The following is a 15,322-nucleotide window of genomic DNA, read 5'->3' on the forward strand; positions in this document are numbered from 1 at the left end:
TTGGAGAAGCTATTGCTGCCAAAATCTCAGTCTATTAGACCTATAGTGAAGAAAGATATGCTGCTGGGCAGAAAAGTAGACCGTCTGCTATATCTAAATTTAGATAAGCATGATTAGTTCACATTTTTATCCGAAAACTAAAGGAGCCGAGATAGCCAAGGCTGGGTTTGTCACACAGAGTATTGGACATTTAAGTTGAAGTTTATGTTTTCATTTGGGGAAAAAATATAAATATGATACATTTATTGAGGCAGTGGGACATTATTAAATAAAAAAGCTAAAATGTTTTTTTCTCCCCTCAAATGTGTAAATTAATCCAGTAGCTCCCGTAAAAATAGTTCAACACACGACCATAAGCCTTTAAAAAAGTTACTAGCTGCAAAATTTTCAGAGTTTTGGGTATCAGTGTTTGTTTTAATAAAAACAGTCTCTTCCAGTTGAATCACTTTTAGACTTTTAATCTTCGAGTGTCGGTGTGTTTATGATACCGCCTAATGCATCGCCCAGGTGGGACTCCCCATTTAAAGTAGTAGGCCTAATACCCCCACCCCACCCCTAAAAGTAGGACTGGAGCAAAATAGGAAACGGTCGCGTTGGCTGCGTGATCAGTTATCTGTTAAGTGAAGTTTCTTCTCGCTGGTCTGGTGACGGGACTGAAGTTTTGCTTAGAACCGCAGCAGAATACGGCAAAAATCCACTCTCGGATCTTTGCCCGGAAGCTGTGCAGGTAAAGTCAGCGCTGGCGCTCCTGGAGCCCAATGCGCTTGCCGCCTGGCTGCTGTGGCAGCTCAGGCACGAACAGGGCCCGGTGGCTGACGGAGCGCTTACTGCAGCTGCCGCGGCCGCGGCCGCAGCCGCCGCGGATGCAGCGGCCGAGCTATTCAGGCCTGCAGGCGACTGGTAGAGTCCCGGGTGCCTGAAGCTGCATAGAAGCTCTGGCCGTGAGTATGGGTGGGAGAGCGCTCGGAAGGTATCGAGGGGGCGGATGGAAGTGGCGAAAGGTGACGAGGCGGCACCGGTGGCGGCGGCGGCCGCTGCTGCTGCCGTGACACCGACGTGCGGGTAGTAATGTAGAGGCATGTGCGAGTGGAAAGGGTAAGGTAGACTTCCTGTAGCTGCCGCGTGCGTCATCATGTAAGTGTAGAAGCTAGGGTCTGCTGGATGGGGCCAGGACATCGCCAAACGCTGCCTTTTATCCTTCATCCGCCTGTTCTGGAACCACACCTGCACACAGAGTCAAAACAAGCCCCATATTGAAGCTGCCATGTTGTTTTCAAGCTCAGACCTCTGAAGAGCTGAGCTGGACAGACACGTTACCTGCGCTGATTTCAAATGTTTCATGCAAATGTTCTCGTGCTGCTTTGAAGTAATGATCGGCTTATTGCAGTATTATCAATCCGTTAAAGTAAAGGGGGGTATATTGTTTTGCACTTATTCTTGTTTTAATGGATTAATGTACAAATTACTTGGATCCATAACGTAAAAATTGTCACTATCCACATCTTTAGCTGTTTAGTAAAATCGCATTTTGTGTGAGTGTGTGCAAGATAAAATAAATTTAAAAAATGTCTGCACCATTTTATGCGCACGAATAAAGATAACACGGCCTCTGTTTTAAACTGCAGAGTATTTTCACTGTTGCTATTAATGTGTTTGCTTTTAAATAGTCACATCATTGCTTTCCATGCACAAAAACACGTGCACGTCACACACAACGCGCGCGCACACACACAGAGGAATATTTATTCAAGCTTAATTTTGCAACGTACCTTAATTGTAGTTTCGGGCAAATTTAGCGTCGCCGCTAACTCACATCTTCTCGGTCTCGAAACATAATTTTCCCTGTAAAACTCTTTTTCCAGTCTTGCGATTTGTTCTCTGGTGAAAGCAGTCCGATACCTTCTGACTTGATCGGCATTTGAATTGTTTGATCCCACCGTTGAATTACCGTTCATGTTCTGGAGGGAGTTTGAGCTTGTGTTGGAAGATCCAGAGCTACTGTCTGAAAAACCTGAAAATTAAAAAAATAAATAAAAAATAAAAATTTCGCAGTAATAATAATAAGATTAATACTAATACTAATAATAGTAATTCAGCTTTACTTGTGAGTGGGCCTACCGGATTTCACAGTGTAGTAGAATAACAAGACGTTTGTGTAACAAATAATAATAATAATAATAATAATAATAATAATAATAATAATAATAATAATAATAATAATAATTTAGGGTTTTGGTTTGGAATTTTTTGTCCTTGGATAAAATAAATAGTCGACAATAACAACAATAATAGTAATGTTCATGTCCAAAATGATTGCCGAGAGAAAAACTGATGAAAATAAAATCTTACCTTTATTGTTTTCCTTGTGCTGGCTCGGGGAGCGATGCGCAGGGCATCCCACTTCCACATCACTGTTAATATCTGATTCTTGCGAAACTTCGGAGTAAAGGCTCATTTTCTTCCTGCTTTCTGACGAGGAAATCTCCGCCGAGGAAGAATTTTCACTGCCGTGGTGTGTACCGAAAAGACTGTCAATTTCAAATTTGCTTTTCGTCGGGATGTCCCCAAGATTTCCATGGAGGGAAGCGGAAGTTATTCTCGGGCTTAGTCGTCCGCCGTGCTGGGAGTTTTCCAGGGCCTCCAGCACTGAATTTCCAGGCGTGTCTGCGAGCCTCTTCCCGGCGACAGGACTGTGGAGACCTCTCTCCATCAATATCATCTCTTTTCTTATCCTCTCCATCATTAAGCCGTGGAAGACGACGACGACGAAGAAGAAGAAAAAAACAGCACACACACACACACAGACACACACACAACACTTGTCCAGGGGGCTGGAGCACCAATGAGTTGTGTCGGAGCTAAATCCGCATGCAACTCCTGCAACTGTGTCTAAATAACTGTCTCTAAACCTTTTTATAAGCAAGACGCAAAAATGAAAGAATCTAAACGCAATCGACGAGCGACTGCTCAAAATGAGCCGTGCATCCTCCCCACAGCAGCAAAATGTCATTCATCAAAAGTGGCTGCTGTTCGTTGTTAAAATGCTGGGCTGACGTTGCTCCAATGATCATTTATTGTAACAGGTTTATAAGCAAATAAATAGGAGAGGGCTGTCACTTGATGATGGAGGCGGCCTTCGGTCAGACGAATAATATCCAAGTGGAGAGGAAGAGAGAAGTGAGGAGCGAGGTGCTTGTCCCTGGGTTGATCTCTGAGTCTGTTGTAGATCGCTCTTGGGTTTGGCCTCTTGGGTGAAATTGACAGTCTGATTAATAAAATGAGCGAGGCAACATTTCCCTCTTCATTTAGGAATATTATTATGCTTTGATTCTCCATTGTTTGCCTCCTCTCTTCCCGCCCTCCCCCTCCCTAATCATTGTTCTTTTTTTATTCCTTTTATTCCCCTTTTTTCTTTTATATTTTTTTTGCCATTTTTGCGACTTAATCAGAATGCGAAGTGCAATCAGATTAAGCTGGAAAGCAGTGACGTGAGAATAAGAGTGTTATTCTTCAGATAGTGTTACGTTGATGATTTGTTTTATTTTATTATTATTTTATTTTATGAAGTATGTGTTTTTCTCCGTTTTTGGGGGGACTTGCACCCAGCTCTTTAATCGTGAACGACACATTTCGTTGCGATACTCGCGCCTGGATTTTCTATTTATTTATTTTATTTATTTATTTTTACAGCAGCACACACAAACAGTTATCAGTACACATAGTATGAAGCCTGCTCGTTAACACAAGGCCACTTTTAAAATTAATTTAGCCAAATTGGGTCTATATAAGCTTTTATGATTTGACGATCGAAACGTCGCTGTTGTAATAACAGCCATTTCGTTACAGCTAATTCTCGTTACGTTTCCCTCGTTCGTTTTGATTGACTTATGCATTAAATTCATCTGAATTACTCAGATTTCATATCTTACACAGCCATTTCTGGCATTTTAGGATGTCTTATCTAATTGAAGTATTATATCCAGTTTTTAGTCCGTTTCAATCGTTTCTGTTGAAAGGTAGTTAGGGTGTATTCATAAGACAATTACAGAAAAGTATTTAACATATTAACTCGGTATGTGAGCACATAACACCCGTGCTTGGACTAGTTTGTCGACATGAAAACACTATAAAGGCGCCCTCAGATAATCCTATGCGCGTCCTCTGGCGCCTCCTGCAGGTTTTAATTTTAATTGCATTGAAATGAGACGTTGAATGGATGTTTGGTTGTAGTTTAAGTCCTGACTTGTGTCTGGCCAGCAAATACTAGTGTCTATGACAATGGTTTAATAGATCAATACTGTAATGAGCCTACCACAAGAGTATTATAAAACAGCTGCAAGCAGCTGGAAACTGAAAGAGCTTTATTCCTATTTTACAGTGTCCTCTCTATTATCAAGAATATAATGGAGTTAATCAGCTGACTGTGGGCTATAATATATTTGTATCACTTGCATTGTGTTGCAGTTTGAAAAAGAAATCATTCACCCAACCCATGTTTTATTGTATTATTATTATTTTTCAGTAACTAACAGTGAAAGCGTGACTAAGTATCAACATGGCAGCATCAGCACCCCCTTTTTCGTTTGTTTTATCCACACAAGTCATAATCATTTAATCAGGGACCCAGCCCACTGTTTAACTGCTGTTGATTTTATTTTTATGTTTTACAACCTGCAGTAAAAGACCAACTAATTAAATTTACACAAATCTAAAGCAAGTTACATGCATTTGTTATACTGTCTGGGAACACAATATGTTTTAAAAAAAAATACAAATATTGTTAAACTGAAATAAGACACTGAAATGCATTGTTCCCCCAGAGCTTTGGGAATTTACATGTAATATAATTAGATAATTTGCATATGCACTGCTTTAATTCTGCAGCTGATGGATCTTTATATGAATTTTTTTTTAAGTGTGTGTGTTGGTTGGAGGTTGGGCATAAAAAATGATATGCTTAATATGTGCATGAATACAAATGACATGTAGAAGACAGGAAAGGTTTGGATGTGCAGCTACTGCAGTGCGACTCTTCCACAGGCACCATCCAACAAAAGAGAGCTAGTCCTACAGTGCAAAAGTTTATGTACTATAAAAATGTAATCTGTAATCTGTAATTTTGGCAAATTTCAGAGAAATAGACCAAATCTTTTTCTTCTGTACATAAAAAAAATCTGTGACAGAAAATAAATCTTGCCACTGATTTGTTTGATTAAATTTTCCTTTGAAGTTCAATTTTATTAAGTCACAGTCATCTTGTTGCGAGAGTGCAATTACATATATAATTCTTTTTTAAAGTTATACACCTTTACCTTCTTTTATGACAGGAGTTAGTGTTAATATCCATGCACAGTGTGGAGGAATAAACATTCCCTCACTTTTCTGCTACATTTACACTCGGACATGAAGGCTTTAATGTGGATGACTTGAGGTGACTCTGAAGGTTTTCCTCAGCAGTTGATGCATTGCACAGATGCACATGTGTTGAGTCACATTTCATGACTTAAAGTGTGCAGCTGCACTGAGAACCAGAGCTCTTTCACACAGAATTTACCTATGTACATATGTTGGGAACATTTGGAGCCTATAAATATAAACCTGCAGCTTTCATAGTATTAGCCAAATCACCGGGTGGAAAGCAAGGCTGCAGTTGTGCTGATGAAAGGTTATATGTTGTTTCTCCCCTTTTTTTGTACTTTACAGTTACGTTTCTCTGTCATGTGGAGTCACCATGCACACAATTTCTGTGTGTTTTTATGTGCAAGGGATAGCTTGTTTGGACAAAGAGTTTCTTCAGGTATTTATCGATTACTTCTCTCTTCATTGATAGATAATTAGGGTAGTGAAGGTGAGGTCTGGTAGAAAATATGTGTAATCAAAGATTTTGCTATCATTGTGTGTGACGATATCTACTCGCAATTTCATAGTAGCAAAGGTGTCCTTTGTTCTTATGTGAAAGAAATTTTCAGACATTGTGATTGTTAAGAAGATTTTCCATTTGTGAACATAATTAACTATTTTTTTTACTGTAAAGTAAGGTAAAAACAGATATTCTGGAATCTGGAAAAAGTATAGGAAACAGCATCTTATAGAATGGGATAAAATGCAATCAGGTGAATAAAAAAAGTTCATATTGCTTGACTTGAATAAGTTATTTATTTATTCCGGAGAGCAAACATTGATTAAATGTGCCATTTCTTTTGCCTATTACAGTGGACAGAAATGACATTGATGCAATAATGTTATATCAAAGTATGCATTGTGGAGTGTGAAGCAATAAAAAGCACAAATGAGTTTAACAGCTAATAAATTGTTCACATGTTTAGTGTCGATGAGTCACAAGACACAGAAAAAGCATAAGATCAGATTTAATGCATGTACAGTTAAACTCAAATAAACTAGGGACTCGGGACTGGTGACCATCCTGCACTGGGGTCACACAGTGGCAGTGGTGCTTAAGAGTTGTACAACATCAGTCTTCAAACTTTACATCTGCAAAGGTTGCTACAGTATGCAATGCACAATTGGAGTGTTAACACATTAGAAACCTGTTTCCAAAGAGATGGACAGATATATAAACACCTGCCCAAGCACACAAAACTACCTTTGTGGTAGTTACTCTTCAGTGGTGTCACCACACAAACATACAAAGATAAACAGACATTAGAAACACAAAACCGAACATTTATTTTCACATTGTGCTAAAACTTCAGAAAAACGTGTCTGTTTTAATAAGTCAGAAAATACAAGTGTGGGCAGAGAGGAAGAGTCTGGTGGAACGGACATGGGACAAGCTGTCATTTCTTAACTAAGACACCTGCCAATTAAGCTTACATGCTTTGAATATTTCCCCATAATCTCTAATATCAACTTTGTGAGATGATGGATTTCAAACTGGATAATGAACCACAGACCATAAAACATGGGAGAAGTTTGGGGAGTTTCCCAGTTAACCTCAGTAGATTTGTGTGTATCAGTATTCCTCTAGTGGCCATTAGTGGAACTGCAGTTTCGCGGCTCTTAAGTGGCTTCAGTTGGCCCCTGATCAGTGGACATTACCTTCTAAAAAATCTTCTTATACCTCGAACATCTGTTAATTGTTTTTGCATTAAAGAGGAATTTATTCAATGAAGAGTGAAAGATAAATACATGATGACACACACATAAAGAGTAAAAAAAATTACACAACAAACCTATAAAAAACAAAGGTTAGTTGGTTATTAAAATATGATCCACAGTGACAAAAATTTCACATTTGCAGTTTGAAGTGCAATAGATGAAGAATGAGTCATTTTTCCATTACATTCAGACTGAGCAAATGCACTTGGCATTGGAAAATTATTGATCCATCCTGGCACCACAGTCTAGGTAGTTATCTTGATCCATGGTAAAACAATGTCTAGGTGAAGAATACAAAACGAGCACCCAGGGTATTGCTAAGAACAATTCTCACAACTGAATAAATGTTAACAAATGCTAGCAAAGATTTACTGGTACTTGTTTTCTCCTCATCGCATCTCAAGCTCTTGCACAAAAAATAATATGTGAAACATACAAATGTGATAGTAGAATATTAAGTTAATAAATCCTAGATATTGTTTTGATAACCAGGGAGTAAATCCGAGGCAACTGAAGGATTACTAATAGCCTATATTAGAGGTGAACAATAACACGAGGCTGTAAAATAATGTACCTCCATCAATGATCAAAGATGCTGAACTTACTTGAAATAATAATCAAAGTGACAAATATACTGAGCTATGTGGGACACCAAATCATCATGTATGTGTAAGATTGTGTGTGATATTAGTCATTCATAAAATCAAGAGAATTAAAGTGTGATATTGTAAAAGAGTGTTAACTCACTTGTGTAGGCAATTCTCTCAGCTTTTTAAGAACTTCCTGTGCTTAGCGCTTTATTTTTTGTTTCAACACTTGAAGTATGATAACATGGGGCTGGTTTTGCAGACAGGGTCAGTGATAGATAAAGTTTTTTCACATGATCCTCCTCCTATTAAAATGTGCAGAAGAGAGAACCACTTACACCATCATTAGTGCTTCTGATATTGCTAAAACAATCCATATACACTGTTAAAACGACTTTGTAGACTTCTTTCTTGAAGTGAGAGGTCCATCTAGTGGCGCTATCTTGTGAATGCAGTTGCATAACAAAGGGGAGCATATTATGTTGTCCTAATCGACCATATTTGAAAGCCACATTGTCCCACAAGTCGAGTTATGATGCATTATTGCAAGTATTTCGATGCTTGCTTGCTTATTATTAGTTATTTATTTTGCTTTAACTAGTCAACCAGGTTAAGATTATACAGGACGTTTTGAGTGAGAGATGAAAGCCATGATGAAACATTCACATTTAAACCCTCTGCTTCGTTGATAGAAAACATGAGCATTTTCCGGTGCTTTTATTTATGCTTTTAAAAGCCATTAAAAGGAAACACTGTAACGGAATCATGTAAATATGTTTTTTTTAATCTAAATTGTTGAGAATTTTCGTCTTTTCCTGATGTCATTAAAGCAATACTTTTACCACGCCCCACCTCATCTATCAACTCCACACACACAAAAAAGACCAAAGACAAAAAGAAACAATTTGTCAGTAGTGAGAAAATTGACTGCAATCTAAACAATGTGGCAAACTAAATGTTAAATAACACAGTAGTAACTGTTTTCCACCATAAAACTTACAACTTTTGTGATGTATGCTGGAAACTATCCTCACCCTTGTTTTGGGACCACTTTTTGAAACGTTAACTGTGACATTTCTTTGCAGTGCTTTCGTGGCACGTTTATACAAAATCATGACTGCACTGGAGATAAAGTTATAATGCAGCATCAGCACCGTCCTTATAACATAGCTTTTATAGCCCAATGCATATGAGGCATTTTAACGATTTTTCACCATCAGTAAATTAATTGTGACGCAGCATATTTGAGAATAAACTGTGACTCCAAGCTCCAAAAATACACACCACTGATGTATTTGAGTCAGCACACCTAATTTTTAAAGACAGTGATCCTTTTCGGTAGCCCCATTAAAATACAGAAAACAGAAAAAAAACCAGCAACCACATTTGTGGGAGTACTATCCTCGAAGGAACTCTTGGTTCAGGTCCATTACTTCAGATAATTCTATTGAAAGGCACCAGGGTGTCAAGTGTTCCCAAATGAACGCGACAGTTTCTCAGAATATAATCAGCTTTTTCTCCGATGCAACATCTCACGTTATTATTTCTGTTAAGGTGATGGGAGCTTTATATTTTACATAATGGAAATTTAAGCTGAATGTAAGTCTACAGTCTCTTAAATTTGCTATATTTTTTATGTTTATTCATTTTAAAAAATTTATTTTTACTTCCAATGACTCTAAATTGCTGCGAAATTACTCAGAAAAAAACTTAGAAATAACTGCGAAAATTCAGTGTAGCATTTCTCAGCCATGAGAACTTGAACGAGGGAAGCAGCAAGTTTATTACCAAGGACAATAGACGGCGGATAGCCCTCAAAGGAAAACAGCCAGACTGGAAACAGCTAGACTGAGTATCCTCAGTTTGGCTCCTGACACCCTAAACACGAAGGACGAAGAACAGTAAATGACACTAAAACTCTATTTTGAAATTGTCGGAGTCTGTAATTTTGTGATTCTTGGCTGCAGCCGAAAGCTCACTTTTATAAAGCAAAACGTTTCCTAAATATAGGTTCACACACGTTTCATGTGCGTTATTATATTAATTTTCTAGCATTAAAGCTAGCATTTCTGATGACTGCTATCCATTTGGCCTCGATAGAAGCTGTGAACACCAGATTCTGGGCAACACTCGTAGGAAACACGAACAATTCATGGGCGCAGGTAAAACCGTTCATCTGCACACACATAATTGTTCCTAATCCTAATATTTTCTTCCCAATTAGTTTTAGTCATATAAATAGTTGTAGTCACATTAAAATGATGATGTAATAAACGACAATTTTCAGATTTTTCTTTTTGACTTTTTCTTTGCTGAAGTTTCATTGTAGTGTCTCGTGAGTTACTCTGAATACTGAAAACACATGGCGCATGAGTCGTGCAAAAAAGTGATGGCCGATGTCTGTGTGTGTTTTATTTCTAACATCGATAAAGAAGGGGTTATATATAAATTAAAGAACCTGTTTTGTAAGTATCTATAAGTATCTCCTCTGTGCTCCACGTTACTCCACGTTGATAACTTCAAATATTTTTACAGAACTCTGTTTATGTTGCATTTTGAGCAGCCGTCTTGGCCAGATGTTGTGAAAAAGACATTTCTAATGTCATTTTTTCAGATTTTGAGCTGGGTGAAGAAAATTTGTAATGAAGGTTTGAGAAGAATTAAGGTCACTTTGCAAAAAACCGATTGCAGCGCCTAAATTGTGACAGGAAGGTTCAAAATGCCTTCGAATCAAATGTGCGATATGTTTGAGATTTGACTGATTATAGGCCAACAAGTTATTTACGACAGTTTAAATCTAAAACCTCGCATAGTCTATATTTTAAAAGTTTTTAAACTATGAAATGTAAAACAGAAAATGTATAAACTGCAAACCCTCCCCCCCAAAACGTCTGATTTTATAACGTTTCCCTCTTTGGATGAAATAAATGTAACAGCGTCACTGGACTTTTAATTAATTGAAAAAACGTTGTTTTCAGTCTAACACATATAATTTTAATCCCTTAAAATCGGCTTTGTAAAACATCAGTTCATGTGATTGTTATATTTAGCATACCTAGGTACTGATGACGATGTAGACTCTGGAGACATTATCTCATGGTTCCTTTCCTGATAATCTTTTTTTTTCTTCTTGCACAGGAAACCAAACACGACTCAAATGGTTACTGGAGATAAGCAAAGCTCCTACCGCAGTAAAAACATTACAATGGTCAGAGTAAAGACATAATGACACGATACAAAGGCTATATATGCATAATGTTATGCTGCCACCTATTGGATTAAAGCCGAAACATCTCACATAATCAAAACACTACAGGTTTATTAAAGCTTTTGTCTTTTATCTTGTATCAGATTAAACCCATTCAGAAGCTTTGGCTTTAATGCTAAACATTTCCAGACATATCCAATAAACCTGAAACAAAAGAAAATAAAAAAGATCACAGCGACAGGTTCAGCATGATTAAATGTTTATTTTACATTTTAGGGATGTTTTGTTTATTTATTCATAACCACAAAATCCTCCCTGTCGTCAGTGTCATTTAAAAAAAATCCATTTCACGTCACAGGGGAATACTGTATCCAAGAAAAAAAATAAACAAATAATTTATATAAAACATGCCGTAATACCAAAGAAAATAGTGCAATATACTCCCCATGAATTACAGGCGTCCTTTCGAAAATAATATGGTATGGAGATATTATGGGTGTATTAGGAAAGCTGGTATAACGCACAATTACACCGTGTAGCTGAAGTATCCAACAACAGTACATTCCCACATATCCCAACAGTACGATCATAAATAAATACGGAAAACTACAAACAAAACCGAGGTTGTTCTAAATTTAGCCAAGCACTTGATATTACCAGAACAAATGTGCTACAAAATGATAGCAGACGGAAGTATTTTCCATTTTATGTAAAGGTACTAACATTTTACAAGAATCTCAGTGTTATTTTGGCACAGTTGGGTTACAGCGTAGCATAATTTTACACAGAGATGAAGGCACCAATATTCTATAGTGAATTTCATATGTGACTTTATGGTGATCTTTAACTGGTGTGTTCAGATCTACCTACCTCAAGTTTCTTGAGCAAGTTTTGTCAAATAAATAAATAGATAGATAGACAGATAAATACAAATAATAAAAATAATAGACAAAAATACTTCTCTAAAAGTCAGTGGGAATTTTCAATCATGCGCAACTTTATTTCTGTGCTTAGACCTTGGCTCTTTACCAGCGCAAATAAAGAGTATTTTGCAGGCATTACGAGGAAACCAGGGCTACAATCAAATATCAAATACAATGCCCTGCGTGCACTAAAAGTATGTTCCCCCTTATGTCCGTTTATCCTGATATAGTGGCATTGTGTATAAATACAGCACGCCAGGCAGGACGAATTCGTACTTCTTGTCTGCACAATTTAAGGTTTTTGCGTGCAATTTCAGTGAAAAGGTAGTTAGAATTATGGTCAGGGTTACTGGGCCTTTCATTGTGTCACATGAAAGGCAAAACGCAAAGTTAGTATCTATCTATCTATCTATCTATCTATCTATCTATCTATCTATCTATCTATCTATCTATCTATCTATCTATCTATCTATCTATCTATCTATCTATCATTTCAGTGCTTCCATGTGCACATGCTACTGCATGAGTCAGCCCACACAATCAACTTGTTATCCTTGATATGTGCTTCACGGTGGCATCCCAAGTGCTCATGTTCTGTTCAGCAGCCGCTCGTGGCACTGAAATCATCGTCTAAAATCATATTTCTAAGTTTTTTTTTCTGAGTAATTGCAAAGATTAAATGGTTGGTTGGAACCATTTCATTGCCCACCCGCCCAATACCAAAACATTTCCTCAAGGAGTATTTTGCTTTGCTGTATTGGAAGCAAGGGTGGGGGCGGAACAACATAGTTTACATATCACGTGACACTGTATTAACAAATCAACAATTACCTTCCCTTTATTCTTCAGGAGTTGCTAAAACGCTTGCAAGAAGCGTTTGAGGAAAGCTCCATGGAAATGTGTGAGCGGAATCCTTTAAATCCCGGCTATGTTGGTTCTCTGTTAAATTTTGCTCCCCCTGAGTCGTTGTATTTCTCCAACTTGCGCGGTAATGGAGCCCATATACCCGGGCTGCATCAGCTCCCTTACAATAGGAGGGAGGTGTGCACGCTCCCGTGGACTTCCTCAAGTTCGTGCGCGTCTGGGCCAGCGGCACCACCACAGAGCCGCGCCTTCGGAGGCTACTGTCCGCCGTTTTTGTCCAATTCAGTGTCTTTAAACACAAACTCCTCGAGCGGCCACGTCAAGACGCATTTGGAGGAGTCTCCTCGATGCTTTCAGGACACAAGCCAAAAGACAGAGTCTGGCAGTCAAGATGAAGTTTACGCCGGGGATCACGGGGTCCGTTACTCAGCTCTGGACAACCGGTCTCACGGTTCTGCGGCACAGCTTGATCCGGATTCAGCAGGTCCACTGAACGTGAACGGCCCCAAACAGGAGGAGAATCCCATTCACACGTTATCCAGTAACCCATGCTCCAGGACGACTTTTGCTCAAGGTTAAGTAGTTACATAATTCTTCAGGCCAGATTCCTTATTTTATCAGCAGTGCTAGCTATTTTACTATAAAACCACACATTTGCAACAATATGGGCATGATCTATGCTTCTGTGTGGCCACTGTGTGGTTCTGTGGCTATTACTAATCTCCTATAAGGTTATTACAACAGGAATGCATACATGTGGCTATGATTTTATTTATTTTTTTGGTCCATGTATACTATTTAAAATGTCCCATAATAACCTTGTAGAGTCCTTTGTATGTGTGAGTCATTCTAATTTCAGGTCTTTTTTTTTTCCATAAGCGCAGCAGATGTGGTTCCTTTTTCTTATGATCTTAATAAAATATGTAAGACGTTAGCCACGCTATAAGCAGCGCATTTGGGACCACTTATTTTCCTTCGCCTTATTTAACTGTGGCTGGAGGTGCTGTTAAAGTTTAAATCTTGTTTGCGCCTCTACTCTCTTCAGGTGCCCCGTGGTGCACGTCGCAAGTGAAAACAAGAAAAAAGAGAAAGCCCTACTCGAAGCTGCAGCTAGCTGAACTTGAGAATGAATTTATGATGAACGAGTTCATTAACAGACAGAAACGCAAGGAGCTGTCAGACAGACTTGACCTTAGCGACCAGCAGGTGAAAATCTGGTTTCAGAATCGGAGGATGAAGAAGAAACGACTGATGATGCGCGAGCAAGCTTTCTCTGCATACTGATGACCTTTGGCCTTGATCCTGAGCATCGCATCAATAATGTAACGTTCTGCGTCCGCACTCCATGTTGCTAAATTGATTCCTCCAGTTGTGTTGGAGGAGTCACTGACTGGAATAATTTCCTATGTTCTTTCTTTTCTTTTCTCGAATGAATGAATCTCAACATTTATCAGCTGCACAGGTGGGAAAGGTGGGTGGACGGAATTGGTGGGCCGGGTTTCGTGTCTACAGTCGTGTCTGTCGTTAGGTCTGGGCGACTAAAGCACTTTGGTGAAGGTCATGGAAATACATTTGTTTTAGTTTAATTTAAATGCGCAGCTTCTGTTACGTTATATATTATACCTTCATCAAAAAGTTCCAGCATATTTGTAGTATAGCCTAACAAATGCAAAAAATAAATTTGCATTGGTGACTGAGACTGAGTAGATTTTTACGCATGCTGGGTCACTTTTGGCTTTAAGATTCTCCAAATGCGCCGTAGGCCACAGCTTCCAAACTGGTCTTAGCCGGCGGATGATAATCAGTCTATAAGCCCACTTGTTTCTCATCCAGCGCAAATATGAGACCAGCTTAAACGGAAATGTGGAACCATTTGTTTTTGTGTCTTTTGTATGACGGCCTTTGCATGTAGTGCAGCCTTATTGTAGAAGGCAACAGTCAAGTTCACGTTTACGATGTGTAAAACATTAGCAATAGTCAGCACTGCAAAATATATCTCATGATTGCATGCCCATCCCCTAATTGCTGTTATTTAATCAAATGTCTGAATTATCCACCTTTTTTTGTGTAAATCTGTTTAAAGAAGTAATGCGAAACTACTTTTCGCAGCGTATTTGGCGCTAGGAAGTGTTTGAAGCCCGCAAAAAAAGAAAAAGAAAAGAAAAAAGGTTTGTGGATGTGAAACAGTCTGATGGTGTCAAAACGCATAATATCTGTTGTAAATTAAATGTTTATCTTTTTTTGTTGTTGTTGCTAGACCTCTGTATTGTCACAAAAAACGCACACATGTGTGATCTCAAGGTCGCATCAAAGTCATTCTAAAGCGGAAGATTTACATTTTTTGAAAATAAATACGCAGTTATAGTTTATTCCAAACTGGATTTGACTTATTTAATAGCAATTTCAGAATGCATGGTGTTGGTAAGTATAATATGAAGTTATACAAGTTTTTGTTTTGTTTGTTTTTTTAAATCAAGGTAAATTGGTTTTGTACTGTGGATGCACCTGGAGATGAATGCATTTGTAAATAAAGATCCTTTAAAAAAGAATCGTGACCAAGTTATTTTGCATCATGATAGATATTTCATATTTATTAGGAATGATATTGGAAAGAAAATGTA

At 38.2% G+C, this 15,322-nt stretch overlaps 2 protein-coding genes across 2 annotated transcripts; one reads left to right on the forward strand and one right to left on the reverse strand.

Annotated features, from left to right (window-relative positions):
• Window positions 1–609: 609 nt before the first annotated feature.
• On the reverse strand, window positions 610–2,743 carry evx2 (even-skipped homeobox 2). Its single transcript, XM_005723501.1, has 3 exons — window positions 2,350–2,743; window positions 1,770–2,011; window positions 610–1,224 (listed from the first exon to the last, which is right to left on the reverse strand). The coding sequence occupies exons 1-3, from the start codon at window positions 2,741–2,743 to the stop codon at window positions 610–612; spliced, it is 1,251 nt and encodes a 416-aa protein (XP_005723558.1).
• A 9,985-nt stretch (window positions 2,744–12,728) lies between these two features.
• Window positions 12,729–15,075, forward strand: hoxd12a (homeobox D12a). The gene is made up of 2 exons (XM_005723502.2): window positions 12,729–13,275; window positions 13,747–15,075. Exons 1-2 carry the CDS (start codon window positions 12,729–12,731, stop codon window positions 13,983–13,985), a joined length of 786 nt encoding a protein of 261 aa, XP_005723559.1. The 3' UTR covers window positions 13,986–15,075.
• The last annotated feature ends 247 nt before the right edge of the window (window positions 15,076–15,322 follow it).

The sequence above is a fragment of the Pundamilia nyererei genome, unplaced genomic scaffold (assembly GCF_000239375.1).
Source record: "Pundamilia nyererei isolate P.nyererei 1_Seehausen unplaced genomic scaffold, PunNye1.0 scaffold00009, whole genome shotgun sequence".
NCBI lineage: Eukaryota > Metazoa > Chordata > Actinopteri > Cichliformes > Cichlidae > Pundamilia > Pundamilia nyererei.